Raw genomic sequence first — 27,185 nt, 5'->3', positions numbered from 1 at the left:
ACCTAAAAAACGAACTATTTTATCAATTCAAAATTGCATGACCCTCCCTTGGATTCAAAGTCAAATTAGCTGACCCTCCCTTGGACTAAAATTAGAAAGCCATGACCCTCCCCTATTTTCCTCCAGGGACCCCCTTCTGTAAATTTCGACTGGTCCCTTAACATTAGTTTTGTCCACAGATATACAGAGACGTTTACCTCTCATGAGAATCCTCCATTTCTCTGAGGATTACCCATAGTCCCTTGCTAATATGAAGCTTGGTGCAGGCATGTTGAACAGCAGATGGCGTAGTTTCCCCATTTAGTGGGATTTTAACTACAACCTATTGAACTATGTTACATGCTTTCTAGCATGCTTTCTAGCAAGCAAACTGTCTAGTCTAAACTTTAGACTATAGACTGTTTGGTTGCTAGAAAGCATGTACGTTTATTTATCGTTTTGTATTTTTGGAATTAATTATTTTTTTAAAACAATTTTTTGAACATTATTTTTGGAAACTTATTCTGGATTTGGATTTGTCTATTCTGTCCACCTCGACCTCATCAGAACGAACTCTCTTACACTTATATAAAAACAATCAATGACCAAATGTCTAACAAACAAATAGCCAAACTGCAGTAGAAACTGCATCGACTAATTTCTTCTTTACAAAACACAATATGATATAATTACAGGCTACAAGAACACATCAATATTCCTTCATTATTAACCTCCTGGGGTGCAGCATCTGGGGTCCGGTTTGTTTTTGTTGCCAATCAACAATAAAGAATAGTTTGGAACAATTTGTATGTTTATTTAAATAAGTCCTGATAATTGTGCTACTTTTTTTTTTCTTTTTCTATTTTTGCGGGTTGGTGCAGGTTCCTCTCTGATTAACATATATTTTTTCATTTGCTGTAAATGGTGTTCAAGTTGGTCACACAGGGCTAATAACAGCCTGAGGTTGGTACTTGAATGCATGTTACAGATGACTAAACAGAGGTTACTGTCATAGTAGTCTCTCGAGACCGACTGTAGGTTCACACAATCTTCTAATGTTTCCACCTACTGCTTAATTTATGCTCCATCATACGACCTGGTGCCACGTGCCAAAAATAGCTGATCTACAAGCTCACAATAGGTTGCATCCGCTGTAACAGTACATGTTACATATGGCCTTACCGCCTTACCTTGCAAGTACATTTGCGAAAGCCATGCAGCATTTTGTTTGTAGGTGTAATGGTTTTCTGCTGGTGTTTGATTGATTGATTGATTGATTGATGTACTTTATTTAGTAAGACATGAGAACAGTACATGGCAGTACATAACAGTACATGGAAGTACAAATTCGCAATACAAGGTCTACTAAACTGGATAGCTCATTAAGCACTTAGCTTGTCACTCCAAATGGGGGCATAATTGTATACAAAGGGATTCTACCGTTGCGCCTCAGCCTTAAACGGCCAGTCTGATGCGTCACAAGGGTATGGAGAGAGAACGCTGGAGCAACACGGACAGTTTAGGCCTTTTATTTAGTTAGGTGCAAGTACAACAGAATGACTGACGTTTTGGCATAATTATATATTAGTTTCAAATATTTCAGACATGATTTCAATTCGTCCAATACAGCTTAATGTTATATTATATTTATTTTACCTTTTTAATTAAGGTTATTTCTCACCATCCAGCTTGATCATTAGACAGACAGACTTTTTTCATCGCCCAACATAAATGACTGATTTGAAAATGTTAAACACAACAGTTGTTAAAGCCAACATGGGCCTATATGACGGTGTGTGTTTGCCCAAGGAGTCCTAAATAAAGTCATCTGGAGAACGTTGCTCAAGGATCAGCATAATGCACGCCCAAATGAAATCAAACATCTGGTTATGCACATCAATCCACCATAGAACCGAGTAGGACAGAACACTGTATCAATCCACCATAGAACCGAGTATGAAAGAACACTGTATCAATCCACCATAGAACCGAGTATGAAAGAACACTGTATGTGCTGCAGAGACACATGAGGGAGTCAGGGAGAACGCACAGAACTCAATACGGGGTCCACTCGTCAGAAACTAATGAAACGGCAGGAGGAGTCGACAACAGATAATTACAATTAGCCATTAGCTTCACAGTTGCGTTCAGATGGTAATGGTCAATGGCTGTATTAAAGAATGAAGCTGTTCAGAGCTATAGACTGGCCAGTCTCCTCATCCACAGCGGCCTTCGGTCAAAAAGTGTACAGAGAGCAAGGGTGGCAGTTCACGGTTCTTTATATAGTATTGCACACACAGGTACAGGTCAGAATAGTAGTATCTGTAGATAATAACAAACAAGAATACAATGGTTCACTGTAAGCAATCACATAACATACAGGCACATCATATAGGCTAGCATTAGCTTAGTGATCAGACATGTGCTAAACAAACAATTCAGCTAGCATGGTCCATGTGCTCAACAAACAATTCAGCTAGCAAATAAGGGTAGCTGCTAGAATGAACTAAACATCCACAGGTGACAGAAATAATCAATAGTGCTTTAACAAAGGCATACATGTAACTTAACAACTTACATGAGCATTCACTCATCTGACTGCATCTGCCTGTCTGATGCAAAAGGGTGGGTCAAATGGTGCAGCACCTACTTATAGACTAAGCAAAAGGCAAAAGGTGTCCTACACTCTGCCTGACTGAAAATAACATGACATACATTGCATCACACAACACCACCTACTGGTGGGAAGGGGGAATTCTGCACAGGCTGTGTGCAAAATCAGAGCAATTGCTCCAGCCTGTGAGGAGAACCGGGTTGTGACACCACTACAGACAAACAGACGGATGGACACACACACACACGCACGCACGCACGCACACACACACACACACACACACACACACACACACACACACACACACACACACACACACACACACACACACACACACACACACACACAGAGGTTACTAGAATTATAGTAGGATACTCAACCCCTGTTCATTATAAAACTAATTTAGTTAAACTGATGGTAAGCCACATCTAAACAAGCATTTCAATGGTCCATGTTCTGCCAGCGAAAGGGCTTAACTTTTATATGAAACACATGTTAATGTTGGAGAAATCTGACACGTTAACAAAACAGTCAAAAAGGCAGGGACTTCAAATTGACACCAACATTATCCCTTATGCATACAATATCAAATAGTATACAGGCCAGTTGTTGAAGTATTTTGCATCCTGAACCATAATACATGGTACAAAATACACCCATACATAAACACCAAGGTAATTCTTCTTAGTATAGTAGAAAAGGTAACGTGGTGAGGTGCTGCATTCTCTGGCACCATATGAAGTTGTTTTTCATTAATTGACCTTTCGGCAGATAATCAATCAAATGACATGAAACAAATAGGCTATCATGCATTTCGTAGCTGTCGGGCATAAACCTCTTATATCCATATTTTATGTTTCTTTAGTAAATTAACGCCCTACTTGATCATACTACAGCGTCACACAAAAGTATCAAAAATAGCAGATCTGCAAGCTTGAAATGCTAGTAACTTTTGTTGATCTGTTCCATTTGTGGCAGCCAACCAGTGGTGGAAAAAAGTACTCACATTTTGTACTTAAGTGAAAGTATCTGCAATGTAGAAATGCTCTGTTACAAGTAAAAGTCCGGAATTCACAATTTACAGTAGCCTACAAAAGTATTGATATCAAAATGTACTTAAAGTACCAAAAGTAGAAAATACTCATTGTACAGAATGTCCCATTTGGCCATTTCATAATTTTTCAAATGTTATAAAATGTTTAAAAATAATTTGAAAATAGCAGATCTACAAGCTCACAATGCCTGCATTGAAGTGGGTTTGTAATAATAATCCAAATCTACTAAGTTATTATAGTAACTATGATCTTGGATGATCTTCAAAATAGTGTTTGCACTTTCTCAGTTTTTGGTCCGTGCATCTACATAAACAAAGTGCTTACCTCATGGACACGGATGTTACAATTATGTAGGGGCCCTCAAAAGTACCCGTATCTTCCGTATTGTTCAATAAAAAGCATTTTTATTCGATTGGTGGTCATTTTCTCATAGAGTTATAATGTATCTGAGTGCAATACACCTCCCAACCGATAGGGTCAAGTATTGAAAGCATATACGAAAATACAAAGAAAATGGCGAAATGGATTAAAATACTTTTTTTTATTGAACGATGGACGATACGGGTACTTCTGAGGACCCGTACATAATTTTAACATCCGTAACCATAGTGTAAGGGTTTATATTTGAAATCTGAAAGTTTAAGTAGATGTACGGGCCAAAATGGAAGAAAGTGCAAAATCAGGTTGAAGTTCATTCATGACGGTCGTGACAGACAGTCGTGTATCCATAGCTGCCCCTTATGCTGGAGTATGTTGGCCATAATAATCTGTTGTTGTTTCTCATTATGAATTCATTAAGGATCCATTCTTTTATGCTTATGCCTACCTGGAGGTTAATACTCTGAATTGTGGAAAACCCTAGAAACCCTGGCTACACCTCAAGGTGTTATTATTAGTAATAAAGAATTTCAATCACCATCATGTTCTCAATCTCATCATCTTCTACCCTGCTGTGTGTTCACCCCGCCCTCTAGTGGTTCTAAATTGCCATCTTAATAGTAATGTAGTGTTAATAGAATGGGGAGTTTGGATCAGCATTTGCACTAAGAATTGCTGTGTAGCATATTTGTAGCAATTATAGCTGAACCTGCTTTGATGTACACAGTGGTTCAATGTGTCACATGTACTTACTGTACTGTACCCACATACTAATAATAATAATTCTTGAACCGCTTGAACTGCTTAGGCCACAGTTGAGATTTAAAGCAAATTTCAGTATCCCTCTTCCAATGTAATAAAATGTGTATCACTTTTACTCTTTGTACTACTTTTGTTGAGGTGCGTGCATGTGTGCGTGCGTGTGCGTCTTTGTGTTCAGAACTGAAGCCATTCAGCTGCATCTGCTTTGATCTACAAAGATGCAACACACTATCAGGCTTACTGTATGTGGAGATGGACCCCTCACAACCTGCAGTTAGTTTTCTTAAAGTTTTCATCATAATTGCCTGTCAAAGCATATAGGACCCTGGATGACAAACTCTATTGATCCTTGTTTATAATGGTAAAGCTGTCAGAGAGCACTCACAACTCATGTGGTCATATTGCACCATTGTTTAATAACCAGGTTAAATTACATAATGATATCAACAACAGATATACAGCGAAGAGTCATGTTATACAGTACCTCCTAAACACACTGATACGACTACTTCTCATCCTTAAGCCCATGACCCACATCATTCCAACACACTTTGCTAGTTTGGGAGGCAGAACAGAGGCAGCTCCACTGATCACGTCCAACCCAGATTTGGCTCTAACAAGGGTTTGAATTCGTGCTATGCCACCAAAATGTGGAATGCCCTACCAAAAGTGGTGAAGGAGTGTAAAACCCTACTCTCCTTCAAAAATGCCCTAAAAGAGTACCTACAGGTGGCTGCAATTCTAAACTGGCCCCTGTAAAAGTCCAAACCTAAATATCACTGGGATTGCTATTTAAGACAGTCAAACTCAATACCCTCATACCTGTCTAACTACTTCTCCAAAGTGAGTGACACACCCACAGCCACAACACTAGAGGGAGCGACCATGATATGATCTGGTACCACACAAAGTTACAATGTGGAATGCCCTGACACCATCCAATAAAGGATGGGAAACACTGGTTTCTTTCAAAACTGGCCTGAAAATTCTTACATTTCTGACTAATAAAGTATTCAATCAATCAATCAATAATCATGTCCTGAACATAATCAACCCCTGCTCATTGTTCTCCATAAAAATCATATTATTAAATTGATGGTCAGCCACATCTAAACATCTAATTTGATGGGCCGTGTCCATGGAGAGAAAAGGCTTTATGAAACACGTGGTAATGTTAGAAAAATCACCCACGTGTACAAAAAGGCAGGAATTGTAAACTTACACTAAAATTAAGACTTAATATTTTTGGAGGTTGATGACTTTTAGGTCCTGTACTGTAACACATGGTACAATATACACCCATGCATAAACACCATGCTGTTCCTTCTTCTGAGAACACCTGCTGGCTTACTCCTCCTCAAACTGCTCCACCACCTGGCGCAGCTTGTCCACCAGCACTGTAGAATAGAGATAAATATAATTTATTTTGTGGGATGTTTACGACTACACCAAAAGGCATGAGTTGAAATGACCAAAGGGGTACAACAACAGTGACCAATGAGGTTAGGGTTAGAGGAACACAAGCACGCTCGCCCCGGGTCAAATCCGGCGACCTCGTAACAGTCACCATCAGGTATTCCTAAACGTAACCTCAGTAAAACAAATACAAGAATACAAGAACCGCTGAGGACGATCGGTCCGTGGAAAAAATGGGGGAGAGTGTTTTGGGGCGAGTGTTCCGGTTACCAGTTAGAGAGATAAAACCGGTGTTATTGATGTGAAACAATAAAATAAACTGTAATTTAATGCATTTTGACACAGTTTGCATTTCCGGTCTGGCGTGAGTAGACAAACCGGGATGAGACTCTTCACCCCATTGGAATAGTTTGCCCAGTCTACTCTAAATGGTAAATGGACAGAATTTATATAGCGCTTTACAATGTATTTCACATTCACCCATTCACACATTGATAGCAGAGGAAACCACGCAAGACACCAACCTGCTCATTGGGAGCAGTTAGGGGTTCAGTGTCTTGCTCAACACGTAGCCAGGAGGAGCCAGGGGTTGAACCTGGAACCTTCGGATTCCAAGACGCCCGCTCTACCTCCAGAGCCACTGCCGCCCCACTACTCTACTCTGTCTTCCCTGGGATAACACTGAACCTGGGTTTAAAGAAGCTGAACAGAATTACCTCCAGCTGTTGGCCTTTGGAAAGGATCATACCCACGACAGGCATCGATCAGTTCTCTCAGCTTTCTAGGACAGTCCTCAGGAAGTGGTTCTAGCACTCGCTTCTCCGCACACACTCTCTTAAAGATGTGGAGATCTGTGGTACAATCTGTTATGAGAGACATGTGTTATAATACACACTAAATGTAAAGAAAGTGTGCAAGGAAAGTGCAGTCTGCGTTAACCACTTTTTTCAGGACACATACCGTCAAAGGGTTTCTTGCGCGTTGCGATTTCCCACAGGACCATTCCAAGACTGGGAAAAGAAAAGAGAAATTCAGTGTGGTTTGGTTCATTAATTCATTTCAGTTATTGGCTCTAGGTCCAATTAGAATTAACTGGTCATCCTCTGAACTTTATTGTATTCATGCATTTTATTTGTTTGTATGTTTTATACTATGTTATTATTCTTATTACTGTCGAGGACTGACCTGTAAATCTCACATATCTTGCAGTATGGATGGTTGACACTGTCCAGCTCTTCAGGTGATCGGTAGCGCAGGCCGCACTTCTTTGGGCCCTTAGGGCTCCTTCTCAAGGACGTCTCTGTTTGTGCCAGCTCCAAACCACCCAGCTAGTGACAAAACAGACAGCCAACCAATGAATGACAATACAATATAATAATTACCATAGGAAATACAGAAAAAGGTGTTGGTATTAGTCTGTTGTCCATAAAACAAAAGTCACTAAGGAATATTTACTAGCTATATTAAAATAGTTTACTTTAAACCATTAAGACCGGGAAAGCATCTGTGTAGATTTTAGCTATATAGCAACAGATTTATTTCCAGAAAAATAGCAGACATACAAGCTCACTTGTACATCTGCTATGTTTGAAAAATGTGTTTGGAAGTGTTGCATTTGTTGCATTTTTAGCCTCCTTCTGGTTGTTTATGTTGAGTTAGCAAAATGTTTTTTTAATGGTAGTGGATAGAGAGAGAGGATATTTGTCCAGCCAAGCACAACAGCAACCAATGGGCGTGAAGAGACTTGACAAAGGGTCAATTAGCCGAAAGAATAAGATTAAAATTGTTACATTTGAAAGATTATATACATGCAGTGAGCTGTGAACAAAATCAATCAAGGCAAAATGTATAATTTTTAGTAATTTCATACCAACTTAATATAAAATATATGCTTTATATTTAACTTTGTCATACCTTAACTCTGTAGCCTTCAGCTACCATGAACTTGTCGCTGGTGATGCTCCCATGGACTTTGGATTTTTGTTCTGACTGATGTAATCTGAGAGGAAACAATAGTAGTCAGTGTGTCATTAATCAGAATCAACAAGAGATTCATCAGAAGTCAAAAGCTTTATTAGAATGACATTTAATCTCTGTCGGGTGGCTCATGTACAAAACGTCAAGTCATATTCTTACTTATTGAACTCATTCTGAATCTAATTGGTTTGTTTTGTTCTACCAAAGACTTTCCACTGAGAACTCACCTGTAGATGCCTTGGGCAGCATCCAGACACATGCGAGCCTTCTTGTCCCAAGTTAGTTTGAACTTCGAGTTGTTGTCCAAAACCTCTCTCAGACTTCCCTTGGCACAGTACTCCATCACTATCTGTCCTGCTGGCAGGGAAAAGGATATATCATATGTTATAGGACAGTGGTTCTAAACCTTTTTAGGCTGCGACCCCCAAAAATAATCACATTTGAACTGGGGACCCCCACCCCCCCCTGATAAGCACTTGGAATTGTAGGAGTTGAGGCATTACATTTAGTTTGACTCGTTTCCCACAGATACATTTTGTGAAAATAGCAGATCAACAAGCTCACAATACCTCGCAAAGCGAGACGTTTGCGAGGCGTTGTGAGCTTGTAGATCGTATTGTGAAAATAGCAGATCTACAATCTCACAATGCCTCGCAAAGTGAGGCGTTGTGAGCTTGTAGATCGGCTATTTTCACAATATTTGCCTCTTATATTATTTGACAATTTGGCCAATGTTTGACCAATTTTTTATAGTTTGTTGATGCATTGATGGTTTGTTTAATTTCTTTTTTTAATTTTTATTAAAAAGGTCTTAAAATCCTTAAATTGTCACTTTACTGTGATCTGGGGATCCCCTCAAAATCATGACCCTGGGGGTCCCAACCCACAGGTTGAGAACCACTGATATAGGAGACAGGCATTAAGTAGAAAAATGAAAGCAGATGATGACGTGGTTTCAATAATGCTTCTCAACAAGTAAAGCACAATTATAAAAATGACTCACCATTGGTACCCTCGAAACAGACTCCAAACAGCCGCAGTATGTGTGGTGATTCATAGCACATCATGGTTGCGATCTCCTTCTCGAATATCTTTATCACCTCGCTTTTAGGGAAATAATACAATACATAGATTAACACCCAGCCAGGCCCGCTCTCTCCCCACACTGTACCTGATTGACAGTAATGTTAATCTATTTTGCTCATTTACAGCAGTGGTTCTCAAACTTTTTCATGCCAAGGACCCCCAAATTGATATGTATTTGGCCACGGACCCCCTTTTGAAAATATTTTGTGCCAGGGACCCCAAGAAGAGAAGAAGTGTGTAAAAAACATTATTCAAACTTTTCCAAACATCTCCATATTTATATTTCCAAAATTATTTATCATCATCTATTTTAAGCCTAGAATCAAGCCATTCAGGCTCCTGGTGAATAATGACCATAAAACATTTAATTCTGTGAAGAATAAAGGGTATTTAAATGAGTAATTAAATATTCATTTTCTTCCTTCTTCACAGAATCATATATTGTATTATTATAGTATAACAATTTGTTCAATTCAAAACGTGTGCCGCAAACCTTGGTATAGTGGTCTGTGGACAGAGGTATCTTTTGATGGCCACAGGATATTTCCTGTATTCTCCCTTGTAGACTTCACAGATGTCAGTTTTCATGATGGGCGTTTTGGGATGATCAAAGGTCAGGTCTTCAGGGATGATCTTTCGGATGCCTTCAGGAATGATCTCAGACTTCTGAACTGATTATGGCAAAACCACCAATGAGATTAAAGAAGAAAACGAAAACATCAGACAGCTGTCAGTGAAACTAAATCCCTTTCTGGAATAAAAACATTGATAGCACAGTCTAAATCACTGAGGGATACTGCTGTGAACATATGACATGTGACAAAACTATCCTTATTTTACCACAGTGACTGGGGATTAGTTTTTCCTTAATTGTTTTATTCAAATTGAAAAAGTCTATATACAAAGCATAATGTGAAATGTCTAACAAATAAATAACCCTTCCTCTGAAGTCTGGGATGGAAATCATCCAGATGTATTATGGGTGAAATACAAAGTTGAATAGTTCACAAACCATGCACTATATTGAATGATATGTGGCAACTGACCTTCAAGTTGTTTACTTACGCATTTCAATCATTTGTTTCGCGTCTGCCTTAGCATCCGGTTTCAATGACATAGCATCCAGCTTCCCCTCCACAGTATCCTTTTGGTCCACCACATGTTGTAGAACTGTGAAATACATCCGATATTAAAGCCAATCACACAATCAACATTAACTTCATAAAGGCGTACCTACGTACAGCTTACATTTTAGACATTAGACACGGGTTCTGTAGAACCAGTGTCTACACTATTATACAGTCAACACTGGTAGACTAATAATAATAAAAATAATAATAATCATTAGACCTATTCCAAATTGAAATTCAGTTTTCAGCTCCCATACAACGCAAAAAAAGAAAGGCTGTACACATCTGGCTCAAAGAACAATGATAGACTTCTTGCACAAATGTATTTTATACAAAAGAAGACAAGACCCCCCTCCTCTCACTTTTCCGGATCTCTACACAATCCTTCTTCCTGTCTGCTTCATACTCTTTCCGTTGAGAATCTGCATCAAACAGCTTATGATCCATCTGCACCTGCAGATTCAGGCACAGCACCTGGAACGCGTCGTTGAGACGGTCGTTCAGGCTCTCAAACTCGTCCCCGTGGTTGTAGGTGTTCATGATTCGCTTGAAGAGAGTTTTCTTATCAGCGTTGTATTTTTTGACGACAACCCTAGCAGACTCCAGCGTGAGCTTGAGCTCCTTGAGGGCCGTGTACACCTTGGAGTCGGGAGAGATCTGGGCCCTTTTTCCCTGGATGGCCCTCAGCACTGGATCCAGCCCTTTCACACGGTCTTTCAGACGCGTGCATCGTTTCTTGTTGGCCTTGACCTCCTCGCAGAGAGTGTAGAGTGTAGTCGCTATGCCGAAGATGGGGTCTATGAAATCCATGACTGAAGGGAGAAACGGGGACAGATAGGTTGAACTGCAATAGACTGAATCAAAATGTTACACGCACAAACAACATTTTCACCATGTTTAAAGGGATCCCTGGCTAATAAGTTAAACATGCCTTACATGCATTCCATAAATTCCATAGGGCTAGCCCACACTTGGGCAAATGACATCATCAACTTGCGACGGGCATTGCCCATATTGAGTGAAAGATGAACTGTTTCTAAAATAAATACAATATTTAAACTAAGGGATAGTTCACCCCCAAAATGACTCGATCGATTAGTCAACCCATGGAGACTGGAATTCATGGATATTTTTTAGTTTTTGTCGCGTTCCTAAGCCAATAATTTGATGACCGGCAGCGGTTCCGGTAAGAGACACAAAGAGTCTCCTTTGTGTCTCCTACCGGAACCGCCTACCGGTCTGCTAGTCATAAAATGATTGGCTTAGGAATGCGATCAAAACAAAAAAATATCCACAAATTCAAGTCTCCATGGGGTGACTAATCGATAAAAAGAAAGTCATCTTTTGGGTGAACTATCCCTTAAAGGGGAATACCATTCATTTTGAACATTGAACTATGTCTTTAATACACCTTAGAGCTGTTGTGTGGAAATAAGAAAAAAGTCATGATTGAGGTCATGTGATCAGTGACATACGCACGGTGTACTTTTCATAGCATTCATTAGAATGGGGAATCTCACTTCCAGCTGATTCAGTGCGTATGTAGTAGTTTATAATGGTATTATGGTTACATATCACATTTAGCAAGACATAGTACTTGTAGATAGATATCAATTGGCTGAAAATGCTCTAATAAGTCTTAACTTTATAGTCAAGACACACTGTTTCAGCTGGAAGTCAGATTCCCCATTCCTATGAATGCAGCAGCATAGAGGGCGGAGCCAAAAGTAAACCGTGCGTATGTCACTGATCACATGACCTCAATCAATTCTCCAGTTCTAGGCAACATAGAGGGGGGGGGGGGGGGGGACTTTTTTCTTATATCCACACAACGGCTCTAAGGTGTATTAAAGACATAGTTCAATGTTGAAAATGAGCGGTATTCCCTTTAATGTGTGTTTTCCCTTCTTATTAGCCAGGGATCCTTTTAAACATGTTCTTCGGGTATGTATGATGTCATAGTTATACACTAATAAGGATACACATGCTGTCTAACTCGTCTAACTCAGCGGTGACAAAGATTGCCACAGAATTGGAGGCACAGCAGGTCCAAGGAGCCTCAGGCCACAGCTATACTATGTTATCCTATTAACCCATTAAGACCTGCATTCTACAAATGCCTTCTAAACCAGTAGTGCTTTCAAGATGTTTAAAAAAAAATCTTCTTTTTTTATAATAGCCATACCATTTTTTAATAGACACATACTTTAATTTAATGCATCAAATACAAAGACACCATTGTCACACATAACTGTATTGTGCAGATTCCATTATGTGTTGTACTTACAAATATAAAGCATACATTACAACTATCTGCACTTCTCAATCTCAGCTAATACTGCGGTGAGGACAGTCAACAGAGGAAGAGGCGGTCACTCACTGGAGGCCACAGGTATAACTACTTGTGTTTTCTCATGCAATGCATTGTATCCACTACACTGCCAGACTTTAATTTACTGCATGAATACAACAATATCATTATCAAAAGCACGTTGTTGGATGTGTATGGAACTCATTCTAATAAACAACCTATTTACAATAACAACGACCTTCACTTCTCAGCTGAGCGCAGAGAGGACAATAGACAGAGGATGAGCCAGTCAGAAGTGAACCAATCATTGGAAACAGCCGAGGCCCACAGGTCACTCATTTTAATCCCATAACCCTGTTATGCCTTGTAGCCACTACACTTACATATTGTCATTCAACATGTATACACAACATCATAATTGTCACAAACATTGTCATTTACAGTATATGACGTGCTGTATATACCATCAGTTGTAATATTTTTCTACATAGTTTAGGCCTACTACATGCAGAAAATAAATGATGATTTCTAATCTATATTATGCACACATTTGGCAACTTCCATCATAACTGTATTGATAAGTCATCCATGGTGTCCTATCCATCTTTGCAGAACCACTCTATGAGGTCCATCAATACGCATTGTAAAAGGACCTCAAAAAAGGACACACACTTCAGAAAAGCCTGGACACCTCCACTACAACTCTCGGAAATACGTTTTTCACACACAGAGTACGGATAGCGTCTGCATTTCATGCAATGCTGTCATGTTCCCTTGGGAAACATCAAAAGGTTCTGTTGGTAACAACTAACAAGTGCTTCCGTGCCTGTTGCCATTATGGAAGGATCCAACTCCAGCCATTCATTCATCACAGCCCTTCCTAAACTAAAATCTCTGTTTAACAGGAACTCTAACAAATCCATGCAATTCCAAGAATGTCACTGGTAATGGAGTTCAAACAAGGACCAAAGATGAGGACAGATGTACCACATAACTCCCTCTGCAACATGACAACAAAGCGTCTACTCTAACACCAAATGCTACCTCGTGTCCATTGTCACCTACACTTCTGCATGTATACACATTTGTCATTGCTACATGCACGCTCCTGAAGGGTGCTTTTTTCTAGTGTAAAGAACAATGAAATGGTGAAACTTTTGGTTTAGAGCGGCAGCTCCTAATACGGGTCAGCTTTGGCGAATGTGCTTTCAAAGGACTCTGCTGTGCAGTACTTTAGACATTCACATTCAAGCACCGAAGGCTGGTTTGTACTTAGTGCTTGTGCACCAGTGACGACAAGCTGTGAGCAAGTTTCTTTTAAGGGTTATAGGTTTCTTCAGGTCATAATACCAGTAGCACAACAAGTCTATGTTGTTTTTTCTCTTTCTTTTGTATTTCTTCGGACTGCCCCCTCGGGCTATAGTGTAATAACTGGCCCTACAAATACCCAACCTCTGAATCTCTGAAATCTAGACAAGACAAACTGGTCCTGTTGTCTCCCTGCTGTCAAACTATTTCAAAAATCACTTCTTAATAAACTGGATCATGATTCTATGTCTCTAGTAAAGCAGTTCATTTGAAAAGACTTAATACATTACTACACTTTTCATCTTTATGAATATGCTACAGCAGTAATACCTCTGGGTATCTTGTATTGTTAAATGCCACAGATGGCCCTGACTGAAAAATACTGTTAATGTAACTCAGAGAGTGTAAAAGGGAACTGACACTTATACAAAGCAAAATCCTCTACACTCTCACTGTTAAATGAACAGTGAGCGTGAGGATTGATCTGAGTTCATTTATATTGATACAGACACAGTGCACATATCATACTTACTGCAGTCAGACTCAGTGCTGTAGCAGGCCTACAGTCTGCTCTGTACTGTAGAGAGAACTGTGGACAGAATAAACAGGAAGCAGGAAAAGGAAATTACCATTACACGTAAACTTAGCAACAAACTGATTTCAATAAAACACATTAAAGAACTTAAGGAGCTCATTTACCTGTAGTGAGTGTCGATGCAGGACGCCTGTTCACACCGAGGACACTGAACTGAAACTCGACTACAGCTTGTTTTTACAAGACTCTGCTCCTCCTATTTTCTCAACTTCCTCTCTGCCTGACAGTCTGACATACCTTTGTTGTTGGAACTCAGAGTGAGCCAATGGCTCCATGTCTGACACACCCAAGCACAGATTGCTGACTTACTATATGATTTGATCAATAGAGCACCGAAGTCTGTAATTTACACATCCTACCTGGTTCGTGGTTTTCCAGCCCCGCTCTGAATCCCCATAGACGTGTTTAATATCGCGTCAAATAAGAACTGTGTTCCAAAAATAAACAAATGATCCCGGCGGTTTGACTCTTATGGATATGAAGCATCAACTGACGGTGAGAAAACGATAATGTTACTTCCGCCGAATTAGTTACATTTCCGCCAGAAACAGACTGTATCAAATATGAGTGACTGACTATGATAAACGATACAGAACCTCCTCCCTGATAGTATCGCTGAGACAGTTTGTTTATTTTTGGACCACAATTCTGAGACGATTCTAAGATGACCCAATGTTATTCTCCATAGAGAAATTACTTTACGAACCAGGGGATGAACAAGTGACGTCACACACATTGACAGGGGTTCCCCAGGGCTCTGTACTTGGTCCACTCCTTTTTACCCCATCCACGCCAAATCTCTTCGGCGTAATTACCTGATGTACAAGCCCATAACACGTTATGAGCTTGTACACGAAGGGAACTGACACTTATACAAAGCAAAATCCTATAGCCCATAACACGTTATGAGCTTGTAGATCTGCTATGTTCGCTGAATGTAATAGGGACACTATGGGGTTCATGTGGTTAATCGGTTAATGGGTAACCGGAACGCTCACCCCAAAACACACTCGGCTCGATATATTTTGCGGAACGCTCGCCCCCTAGTGACGCAACAATCGCCCCGTTTGACGTGGAATGTTCGCCCCCCAGCGGGGGACCACTCGCCCCACTTGACGCAGAACCTAACCCAAACAATCAAAAAAAGAAACATCCACAATCAAAAGAGAAGAGAGAATACTTCTCTCTGTAAGCGGTCTCTGTCCACTCAACTTTTCAAGGCATTCAACTGTCGAAATAACTGCTATTTATCATGGGAAACAATTATTCATAATTTTATGAGGAAAGAAATACAAAAATAAATCATGGGCATAATCACATATTACCAGTTTTATTCACATGCCATTGTTCTTCTCCCAAATCCTAGAGTCAGTTGGTGGTTGACACTGTGAAGTCATCTTATCTCGTGTGTATGTCAGTGGGGGGGAAGGACCTTTCACCATCGATGGACTCAGGGCACTCCATGAAGTGTGTCCTTAAGGGGGTTATAAGAACAGTCTAACAGAAGACATTGTAATGCATCTTTCTGTGTTCATAACTGTCATATTGGGCGATAAGGCTACACAACACCTCAATTCTCTGAAATGTCAGCCTACAAACCTCATATCCTGAATATAGATGTTTGTCTCCGTGGGTAGAGCTACAGTGAAGGGGGAGGACACAGAGGGAGCTAATGACGAGCCAGAGGTTGGTACGGTGAACGAACGCATGTTACAAATGACAAACCACCAGTGGTGGAAGAAGTACTCACATTTTGTACTTAAGTAAAAGTACCAATACCACAACGTAGACATACAAAAGTCCGATATAGAAAAGATTACTTACAAAAGTATTTGCATTAAAATATACTCAAGTACTGAAAGTAAAAGTACTGGATTCAGCCCCGCCCCTCTGCTTCAGCTGCTAAGTTGGCATATCGCAGCCTCTTCCGTTCTAATGCCTCATCGATGGCGTCCTCCCATGGGACCGTCAGCTCAACGATGAAGACACGCCGGCAGGATTTGGACCATGCAGAGGACCAGGATCTGGGTGCAGGTTGGTCGCTGCAAATTCGGGTGGGAAAGTAAGCCTCTGGCTGAGGTCTACCCGCATGTTGCCCGGGCTGCATTCAGTGGGCCTGAGTCTGAGGCGATGGCTTGGTCCGCCGTGTCTCCCCTTCCCGGATGAAGGTTGTTTTCCGTGGTAAGGTTGTCTAGGCATTTAGAGGCACGGCGTTGGTGGTTACTCTCTTGTTCTCAAGTTCGGCAGCCACAGCACTTGACTTCAGTACCTGGTTATGGCGCCAGGTGTATCTTCCTTGAGTTAGGAAGATACACCTGGCCATAAATGGGTTGCTGGGGCTGCACACTGGAGACAGGCTGGGTCCTCTCCATACCAGAGATGGTTGGCGTGGGCAAACTTAGCCTATTAGACTCCATGCTCCACAGTTCCTTCCATGGAATTTTCCTCCTCTCCACGCCCTCCCACTTCATCCAGCGGCCTTGCTGGGCTTGGCACACCTGGCTGCTTCCTCCTGGTGGCGCACAACACATTGCGTTGTGAGCTTGCAGATCAACTATTTAAAAAAAAAGGTACACACGCACAGTGCCCTTTTTCAGTTTACAGCAGGGGTCTTCAACAGGGGGTCCGGGACCCCTAGGGGGTCCTCAGAGTTACTACAGGGGGTCCGCCAAATCTTTATGTGATATGATTTATTTTTTTACCATAACCACTCGAAACCTAGCATCCCTTTTCTGAGGAGAACTTTAGCCAAAAATAGCAGATCTACAAGCTCACAACGCCTCGCGCTGCGAGGCGTTGTGGGCTTGTAGATCGGCTATTTTTGGCAAAGAGGTATAGGTGTGTAGAGGGAAAAAAGAGCAGACCAAGTAAAAAAAAAAAAAGTATAATTTACTTGAGCACCTGCCCCTCAAAATGTCTGTGTACGCCACTGCACATGCAGTGCCCGGATGGGACCGATCTATGTCTGTGTTTGGAATACATGAAATAAGATCACAGACATTCTAGGGCTAGCTCTTCTCTATCTAGCCTTGGATCAAGACGGTCATAATATTATGACAGTCTTATCAAGGCTATTCTCTATCCTTCCCATTCCCGAAAACTAAATGACGAACTCGTACAATAGTAGCAGTGATGGAAGAAGTAGGCTACTCACGTTTTACTTAAGAAAAAGTATCAATACTGCAAGGTAGAAATACTCTGTTACAAGTAAAAGTCTGGAATTCAAAATGTACTTGAGTCGTACAAAAGTAGGCTATTGGTATTAAAATGGTACTTAAAGTACCAAAAGTAGGAAGTAGCTTACTCATTATGCAGAATGTCCCATTTCACAAGTTTTGAAATGTATAAATTGTATAAAAGTCTTTTGGAAATCTACAAGCTCTGTATATAGAGTTGAAGTGGTTAATGTAGGTACAGGTAGCCTATGTTTTTTTATAGTAATCAAAATCTACAAAGAAAGTAACTGGTAACTAACATTTTAAAATAATTGTAGTGGAGTAAAAGTACATTATATTTGCCTCTGAGATGTAGTGGAGTAGAAGTAAAGCTACTGAAAACTGGAAATACTCCAGTAAAGTAAAAGAATACCTCAAAATTGTACTTAATATAGCAAATAGAGCTTTGTTCTTGTGTATTGTTGTTTGTGGCCCCAGTGGGGAGACACTAAATGTAATTTCTCTTCCAGGTCTCGAGCTGAAAAAGTTTAGAAACCTCTGCAGGGTGTTAGGCCAGACAATGGGCAGCAGTCAGTGTTGCCATGTCCCTTTATTATAAGCGACTTTGGGCTTATTCTTCTGTGAAGTTACGGGTTGCGTTTTTTTGGGCATGTTTCTATGTTCTAAAGTGTAGTTGCTTATTTGGGCTTGTTTCACAATTTTTTTAATATGTATTTTATATAAGTAGTTCTCAAATATTTTCATGTCAAATACCCCCAAATGAATATGTATTTGTCCCTAACCCCCATCTGTTTTGTGCCCGTGATTTGTGTTGTTAGAATAAAAAATAAAAAAACTATTATTTCAAGATGTTTTGAAAATAGCAGATCTACAAGCTTACAACTCATCGCAATGCCTTGTGAGCTTGTAGACCGGCTATTTTCAAGCTACGTATAGCTATGTTTAAAGTACTCATGTAGTCACTTCTTTTGGGCTTGTTTTCCCCAGACCTGGTTGCTTATTTCTCTCACAAAACCTGACAAGTCATGGCAACACTGGCAGTCTCCCACGGCAGCAGCTGCGTTCATAGTTGAACGTTCTCCTTATTTCAGGTCAGATTCCTTTTGTGTCACTTAATAACAACGTTTATATTGTAGCTCACACAATAAGATAAGATAACAATAGGTCTTAGGAGAGTGTGTTAGCATAGCCATGGTTCACATGACGCTCGTTAAGCTGACAGTCATGTTTATGGGCTAGTGTTAGCATAGCTGCTAACGCTAGTGTTAGCATAGCTGCTAACGCTAGTGTTAGCAAGCAAGTCAAGAGCTATATATATGACCGTCTTCATCCAAGGCTTTGCAAGAGCAGATGTGTTGTTGTTGTTGTTGTTGTTGTTGTTGTTGTTGTTGTTGTTGTTGGAATGTGTTGTGGAACCTCATGATCATTTTACACCATGTTGTTAACCGATAACTCATTAGAACTACATTTAACATATGCAATACTTACAGAAGGGGAGCTAAATGCTAAAAGTAGAGGAGGTTAACCTCTAGCCCATAGTAACGTCGCGTCACCAGTCTTTCCACGTCGGAGGAAAGCCTGGTATGCGTTATTAAAGATCCGTGTGATCCGGTCTAGGCCACGCCTACTGAAATAAATAAATAATACTAATTATCTTTCCGGATTTTGCCCATCCGGTTTTGCGGAGCCGCTTTGTTTTGGTTCCCCAATCCCTATTTAAATGGAATAGAATTTCCGGTAAACAGACATTTCGCCCTAAATCCATTTCGCCCGTGTTTTGAGCGGACATTTCGCCCACCCCCAGACATTTCGCCCATATATTTCGCCCACCCCCAGACGGTTTTCCCAGACATTTCGCCCACCCCTGACGTTTCGCCCAGACATTTCGCCCGACATTCATTATAAATATTTATTACACGGCTTGGTTGAATGCTCGATTCTGATTGGTCAGTCATCGGTCATTATTTCTGGATAATGACCGATGATAATGACCGGTGAGACCGACGGGGAAACTGTGTAATCAGAGACTCAGAACACCTGCTCATATCAACCTGCGCTGCTTGGTTTTATGCTTTATCCAACATGACAGCCATGTAAACAAACAAACAATGTCCTTTACAACTAAACGTTGCTCTCAACAATGTTTTTGAAAACATTTGAAGTGAGAAATAGACGATGCAATGAATCATAAGTGATTCTATTTGATCCACTACACTTCCTTGTTTATCGTGGCACAACAACGGGGGAATACCAAAACACTCGCCCCAAAACATAGTCGCCCCGGGGCAAATCCGGCGGTATTACAGGCAAATTGGCAGTAAATAGAATGGGGGGCGAGTGTGTTTTAGGGCGAGTTTTTTTCCATTTCGTCATTTGTTTTTGCGAGGCGAACTTGTCCGCCCAGCCCAATACTTATGGAATACTTTCATTGCCGTAAGCAAGGAAATACTTCGTTTTGTTGTTACTTTTGGGTAAATGTATTTATGTATTTATTAAGTAGCCGTGTAATAAGCGGGATAATGCATGGGGAGGTAGTCATTATTGAAATTTAAAGCCCTTCAGGGCGATTAACCACCTCGGCTTCGCCTCTGTGGTTAATCGCCCTGTCGGGCTTTACATTTCAATAATGACTACCTCCCCATGCATTATCCCTTGCATAATCAATCAGTTGTGCGAGATTCATTAGAAATGGCCTTATTTAAGAGGGGAATTTCCAGTCATCCGCGGACTAGTTTTTTTCGCCGATAAAGTATAGTTTTGGACCATAACGGAGGCGCGCCGACTCAGCAGACCTTGAGGCTGAGGAGTTGCGCCCAAGCGCCTCCAGGCGCGAGTGCCCGCAACGACCACCCGATGGTCCTGCTAGTCGACTACGCGCCGTCCGAGTTATGTACCGATAGGGACAGAATCGTAAATATTTTTCGTGGGGACTGCGTTTGCCCCACTGACTGCGTCTCTCACACACACACACACACACACACACACACACACACACACACACACACACACACACACACACACACACACAGAGAGAGAGAGAGCTTTTATCTAACCCTAACCCTCTCTCATTCTCGCACACAAACGGCCAGCTAGCTTCACTATCTATGGGCGAAATGTCTGGGCGAAATGTCCGCGAAAATGGGCAATATGTATGGCTGAAATGTCCGAATTTTTGGGCGAAATGTCTGGGCGAAATGTCCGACTTTTTGGGCGAACTGCGGAATGGGCGAAATGACTGGTATTCGAATTTCCCAGTGGGATAATACAGACGCTATGAATAGTCTCCGGAAGTACACTCACATTTATATTTTAAAATAAAAAGCAAAACTACGCCGCATCAAGGATTTTATTAGGACAGACTTATTTTGGGGTGAAGTCTTTCCGGATCTGCCCATCCGGCCGCCTGATGCCGCGGATGATGCACCTGGTGACGTAGGGTTACTTCCGCCCGCGACCGGATCATAGACCCGAAAACCCTAGATTAGAAGGAGTTCTCCTTAAGGCTATGGGACTTTCGAGCCTTTAAAAATACACTTTCGCTACTCACCGAAACAAAGACGGTTTTATGGAGTTGAAAGCCAACTCTACCAAGTGGGAACACTCTGATGCCCTCAACTCAAGTTTAAAATACACTTTTTGGCCAAATTGTAATATATTTAACTGTAAAGAGAACATTATTTAGTTACTCTAATGCGCCATCAATGGAATTTTTCTATTGACCGGATCTGTAGTGGGCACAGCGGAGTAACTAAAGAGAGAGATGCGAGTGTGTGCCACACACACACATACACACTGAATAAGCAAGGTAAGGAGCGCAATTTCTTAGCAAGTAAAGGAAATAAGGCAACGCCATTAAATAGTCAGCTGTTGCTCGAGGCAGGCGTTTTCGCGTGGCGTCGCTTATGCCAAAGTCCAGTGATGTTTTTAAGCCTTTTTTTTGGTCTTTTTTTTTGTGCGACTCAGGCATGTGTGCAGTAGAAGCCTAAAGCTGTACAATCAGTGTTCCCAGGTCTGCTTATTATAAGCAGACCTTATTTTCCTGTAACGTCGCTTGTAAATATTCATAGTTGCGGTTTGGTTGTGTTTGGGCTTGTTACGGAAGTGTAGTTGCTTATTTGGCCTTGCTTTCAAGAGGTGAGATCTTCAAGGCAACAATGCGTCGAGGCGCGACGCGTTGTTAGCTTGTAGATCTGTTCTCCAAATTTGTGACGTAAGTGACGTCAGACCACTTCCGGTGCTTCTGGAATATTATTGCATAATAATGGCGTTTCATATAAACTGTACGTTGTGCAATGTACGCAAAGGTGGAAAAGAAGATGGCTGCCAAGCCAGAGCCATGAGCAATTCTTGTAGCAAGTTGGGAGAGAATTGGACAACTGCTTGGCTCTGATCTAGTAGTCCGTAAGCAGAAATACAGGCTGCCGGGCTTCAATTATTGTAGCAAGATGGGATGCATAGCAGCAGAAACATCAAGAACAGATGGGCTACTTTCACCTTATTTACTTAAGACCATTGTTTGCATTGTAGGAGTCCATCTTTTGATACTTTTATTTCCTTTTTTAATCTTAAATGAAGTGTGATTGCTTCCCTAATATATAAATCCCACGATCTTTGAACCCAAGATTCATATTTTGGAAAGTTGACTTCAAATGGTTATTTTTTACACCACTGCTGGGTCTCCAGTAATTTAAGTCATTATTCAATTTGTTCATTTCAGACCCAGTGTGTGGAGTCCAGACTGCAGGTGAAGATGAACTCTCCAGACTCAGCCAGGGACATTTCTATTAAACAGGAGGAACCTGAAGACCACCCACACCTCAGTACGTATTTTAACTACACGATAATCTTGGCAAAAAATATGACAATTATAATATCCGGATATTATAAGTCCCAGGACTTTTTGTGTCATCATCCTTTTGGCCTAAATGTTTTACTGTACCTCTGTGCTATTATTATTTTTAGACTAATAAAGTATTCAATCAATCAATGACTCAATCAATATGCATAGGCATCATTACATATGCAATACAAAAGAAAAACTGCACCACATTGTACATTTTTGGTTTCCAAAAACATTTGAGGTGAGAAATAGTGCAGTAACATACACTTGATTCGGCACTGCCTTGTTGCAGTGACAGTGTACAACGTAACGTTTAGATCACATACTTTAAATCACATTATGTACGCTGTGTGACTGTTGTAAACATTGAGCTGGAAAACTCAGTTGTGATTGCCTCAGAGCCACCCAGCCTGTTTCACTGGAAATTAGGTTAAAATATGGTTGCAAAAGGCCATTTCAGCTGGTCTTTAAGTGGCTAACAACATTCAACTATTATTACATACATACTACTATTCTTCTTCAAGTATTTCCATATTTCAGTCTATGGCACTTCACTAGAAAGCTTACAGGCTGCACTTTAGTACATTGTGCTGCAAGTCATGGTCATGTTTCAGTCTCTTACAGATTATTAGATGTTCTTGGCCTACTGGCAGCATACAAAATAAATTTGGCGCTGGTCGGTACAGTGGTTTGTTAAATTAGCCCCAGACACAGACGGATTCTTATTTAGTAACTGTTTGGTCAGTCTTAGTAGATAATAGCTTTGTACATGGAACATGGAAGATAGAAAAATAGATTTACATTTTAAGAATCCAGTGTTGACTATCATGTTATTTTTCTGCTCCTAGCCATCCTGCACATGGTTGTGTGTAAAGAGGAGGTTTCTCCTAAACAGGAGAGGAGCCCCAGTCTGCTCCAGGAGGAACCAGAGCCTCCAAAGATTAAAGAGGAACAGGAAGAGCTACTTCAAAGACCAGAGGACCCTGTTGGGTCAATGTTGACATTACTAGCAGTGAAAGCTGAAGTTGATGAAGACATCACTTCACACTGCTCTGAAGTTGAAGTTGAGCTTGAATCTGACACTGAAGTCACTGAAGACAGTGATGATTGGGGGGAGACAAGTGGGGGTGTCCACACTGGAGAAAAAACGTTCCAGTGTAAACTGCGTAACTGTAACAAGATTTTCAGAGGTTTACATCGTCTCAACATACACCAGCGTGTCCATGCTGGAGAAAAACCTTTCCAGTGTGAGCTGTGTAACAAGAGTTTCAGCTTATCATGTCTTCTCAAGACACACCAGTATGTCCACACTGGAGAAAAACCTTTCCCCTGTGAACATTGCGACAAAGGTTTCACACGGTCAGATGACTTGAAGAGACACCAGTATGTCCACACTGGAGAAAAAAAACCTTTCCACTGTAAAATGTGTAACAAGAGTTTCTGCCGTTCATATTATAAGATACACCAGCGTATCCACACTGGAGAAAAACCTTTCCACTGTAAACATTGTGACAAGAGTTTCATTGACTCAGGTTCCCTCAAGATACACCAGCGTATCCACACTGGAGAAAAGCCTTTCCACTGTAAACATTGTGACAAGAGTTTCATTGACTCTGGTTCTCTCACGATACACCAGCGTATCCACACTGGAGGACAGCCTTTCCACTGTAAACATTGTGACAAATGTTTCAGTGTGCCAAGTAGCCTGAAGATTCATCAGCGTGTACACACTGGAGAAAAACCTTTTCAATGTAATCGGTGTGACAAATGTTTCAGTGTGTCAAGTAGTCTGAAGAGTCATCAGCGTGTCCATGTCTGGAGAAAACCTTTCCAATGTAAACATTGTGACAAGAGTTTCAATGTGTCAAGTTCCCTCGAGAGACACCACCAGCGCATCCATACTGAAGTTGAGTTTGAATCTGAAACTGCAGTCGCTAAAAACAATAATATTTGGGGGGAGAGAAGTGGGGGTGTCCACACTGGAGAAAAAACGTTCCACTGTAAAATTTGTAACAAGAGTTTCAGCCGTTCATATTATACGATGCACCAGCGCATCCACACTGGAGAAAAACCTTTTCAATGTAATCGGTGTGACAAATGTTTCAGTTTTTCAAGTGCCCTGAAGAGTCATCAGCGTGTCCATGTCTGGAGAAAACCTTTCCAATGTAAACATTGTGACAAGAGTTTCAAAGTGTCAAGTTCCCTCGAGAGACACCAGCGTATCCACACTATAGAATAAACCTTCCCACTGTAAACATTGTAACAACATTTTCAATACCCCAGGTGACCTGAAAAAACATCAGCTTATCCACACTGGAGAGAAACCTTTCCATCCTACACAATGTGATAGGAGTTTCAGTAGGTCAGGTGACCTGGACAGACACCAGCGTGTCCACACTGGAGAGAAACCTTTCCAATGTAAATTTTGGATGATTATTGGAAAGAAGAATGCAAAAGATTTTTTAAGACAACACAATCCAAGTATTGGAAAGACTTTGCTTGGAAAATGAATATGGGGATTTCTGTAACAACCAAAATGTTATCAAAATACCGACCAGCAGGCAGTGCTGAATGCTGGAGGAAATGTGCAGAACTGGAAGCCAATCATACACACATTTTCGGTTTTGGGAGATGAAAATAAATATAACTAATACATTTTCCTTAAGGAAACCCATACACCCAATCAATATTTTATTAGGTATTATTCCATCATAAATATACAGGGATAAATATCTGTATACAATATTACATATCGCTGCCTTAAACCCACCATCTATTAATAATTGGAAGATAACAGTCGAAGAGATTAAAGAGATGGAAATAATTACTTAAAAAATTTGAAACCATGAAGATGAATTTGAAAGAAACTGGAGTAAATGTGACTCAGAAATACATAGTAGTACTACAGGAAAGCTATCCCTGTCCCCCTCCCTTTTCTTTTGTTTTATTTGTTCTCTCTTATATTACCTTCTTTATTCCACCCCCCCCCCCCTTTTTTATTTTTTTGTATTATTAATTTCTGTTTGTATATGTATTAAAACAAATAAAAATGATGCAGGATGAATTAAACAAGTAAAGGAAACTTGTAAGATAATTAAATGAAATCAATAACATGTAATATACGAACCTGTTTGTAAACAAATAAATGGTGAATATTGTAGAAGATGAATGTGTTCTCTCTCCTTTAATATTGGATTAAATTTGTAACCCACCTGAAAATGTATTTTCTGTTTGCTAAAGAGCAAGGAGAGACAGGGACAGCACTGTTACTGAATATAGCAATGAATACTTTAAGAATATACTTTAGGTCTTTAACTTTAACAAAACCCTTTTGTTTAACAGCACCTTAAAGGGAGACTTACATCATATATGGTTTATTCTGTCCAGTTTTACATAACTAAGTAAAAGTCATAACCTAAACCCCCCCTTTTTTCTTCTCAAACTTTTTACTGTACTATTACGTTTTTCTTATTTTTCATTTTGTGACATTAAGGGTGCGTTCGGAAATTACGCACCGGAGCACACTTGCCTATTAGTTTGTATTGGCCAGTGCGCTCAGTGCTGTATTTTCGAACGCACCCTAAATGACAGACAGATATACACTACTATGTGTATATCTGTCTGTAATTTAACACTATATGAGTACATGAGGACCCCATTTGAAACAAGCCATTAGGCTTTCATGGGTTTTTCAATCTTATTTAGTTGACCTTGTATTTAAACTATACTTTCATGTGCTTTTTTTCTGCAAACTTAAAGTATTCAATCAATCAAACAACACATTCCCTGCCATTGATGCAGATCTACGTCATTTAAATCATTATTTTTTAATATTACGCTAGAGGGCGCTCTTCCCCTGGTCTAGGTCAAGTTCAGCCCCCATGGTCACACTAAAGCCGGCGCCACTGGTTGAGGGCGATATCTTTTGAAAAAACATTTTAAAATAGTTCAAATAGCCGATCTACAAGCTCACAACGTTCCACATGTATACATAATAGGAATTGAAGGATTAATATGACTGTGTGTGTGTGTGTGTGTGTGTGTGTGTGTGTGTGTGTGTGTGTGTGTGTGTGTGTGTGTTTAAAAGTGTGTGTGTGCACTTACGACTTCTGGTGATTAGTTGTTTCGTTCCCTACCTATGTTGAATGCACTTATTGTAGGTCGCTTTGGATAAAAGCTCTGCTAAATGACTGTAATGTAATGTGTGTTATAAGGACAGCCAGGGAACTACATTTTGCTAGGTCTTCAATGCGATGGTGACACCTGGTGGTTAAATAGAAACAACACAACGTTGGTTTATGACAATAAATGCCTTCTTTGCTGCTCTGTGCTCTCTGTATTGCCAAATACATATCAGACAGGCTTGCATTCTCACACATCACCTTAAAATGTACACATTTGTACCAAGGATGTGTGGGTGGTAGTTATGTCCATCTGTGATTATTATCATTTGATTACCTGTTTCTGTCGTTTCCTTGCTCTTCTCTATCTAGCCTCAAACTGGTCATAATATGTTGACAGTCTAATGCTGCGTTCACACCAAAGGAAGCTGAACACA

At 40.5% G+C, this 27,185-nt stretch overlaps 2 protein-coding genes across 4 annotated transcripts; one reads left to right on the top strand and one right to left on the bottom strand.

Moving 5' to 3' along the window:
* Nucleotides 1–5,915: 5,915 nt before the first annotated feature.
* Nucleotides 5,916–14,831, bottom strand: LOC311047728 (mixed lineage kinase domain-like protein). 2 transcript variants are annotated; one of them, XM_084060552.1, is made up of 12 exons: nucleotides 14,716–14,831; nucleotides 14,549–14,605; nucleotides 10,760–11,209; nucleotides 10,333–10,437; nucleotides 9,761–9,938; nucleotides 9,185–9,285; nucleotides 8,409–8,538; nucleotides 8,119–8,203; nucleotides 7,390–7,532; nucleotides 7,165–7,214; nucleotides 6,921–7,067; nucleotides 5,916–6,185 (listed from the first exon to the last, which is right to left on the bottom strand). In XM_084060552.1, exons 3-12 carry the CDS (start codon nucleotides 11,205–11,207, stop codon nucleotides 6,136–6,138), a joined length of 1,437 nt encoding a protein of 478 aa, XP_083916678.1. In that variant the 5' UTR covers nucleotides 11,208–11,209; nucleotides 14,549–14,605; nucleotides 14,716–14,831; the 3' UTR covers nucleotides 5,916–6,135. The 2 variants fall into 2 exon arrangements, with proteins under 2 accessions (XP_083916678.1, XP_083916679.1); XM_084060553.1 differs by having other exon boundaries at nucleotides 8,409–8,535.
* A 4,000-nt stretch (nucleotides 14,832–18,831) lies between these two features.
* Nucleotides 18,832–25,968, top strand: LOC311047530 (uncharacterized protein). 2 transcript variants are annotated; one of them, XM_084060275.1, is made up of 3 exons: nucleotides 18,832–18,878; nucleotides 22,505–22,607; nucleotides 23,476–25,968. In XM_084060275.1, exons 2-3 carry the CDS (start codon nucleotides 22,538–22,540, stop codon nucleotides 24,864–24,866), a joined length of 1,461 nt encoding a protein of 486 aa, XP_083916401.1. In that variant the 5' UTR covers nucleotides 18,832–18,878; nucleotides 22,505–22,537; the 3' UTR covers nucleotides 24,867–25,968. The 2 variants fall into 2 exon arrangements, with proteins under 2 accessions (XP_083916401.1, XP_083916402.1); XM_084060276.1 differs by lacking the exon at nucleotides 18,832–18,878 and having other exon boundaries at nucleotides 22,472–22,607.
* The last annotated feature ends 1,217 nt before the right edge of the window (nucleotides 25,969–27,185 follow it).

The sequence above is a fragment of the Gymnoscopelus microlampas genome (assembly GCF_963454915.1).
Source record: "Gymnoscopelus microlampas genome assembly, chromosome: 6".
Classification (NCBI taxonomy): Eukaryota; Metazoa; Chordata; class Actinopteri; order Myctophiformes; family Myctophidae; genus Gymnoscopelus; species Gymnoscopelus microlampas.
This window is presented reverse-complemented; position numbering and strand designations above follow the sequence as displayed.

Coding starts and splice junctions, on each gene's coding strand:
- LOC311047728 (XM_084060552.1), bottom strand. CDS start 11,207: ATGGATTTCATAGACCCCATCTTCGGCATAGCGACTACACTCTACACT. Junction 8,539..9,184: donor CTGTTTCGAGGGTACCAATG/GTGAGTCATTTT, acceptor TTTCCCTGCCAG/CAGGACAGATAGTGATGGAG. Junction 7,533..8,118: donor CTGAAGGCTACAGAGTTAAG/GTATGACAAAGT, acceptor TTTTGTCACTAG/CTGGGTGGTTTGGAGCTGGC.
- LOC311047530 (XM_084060275.1), top strand. CDS start 22,538: ATGAACTCTCCAGACTCAGCCAGGGACATTTCTATTAAACAGGAGGAA. Junction 22,608..23,475: donor TGAAGACCACCCACACCTCA/GTACGTATTTTA, acceptor TTCTGCTCCTAG/CCATCCTGCACATGGTTGTG.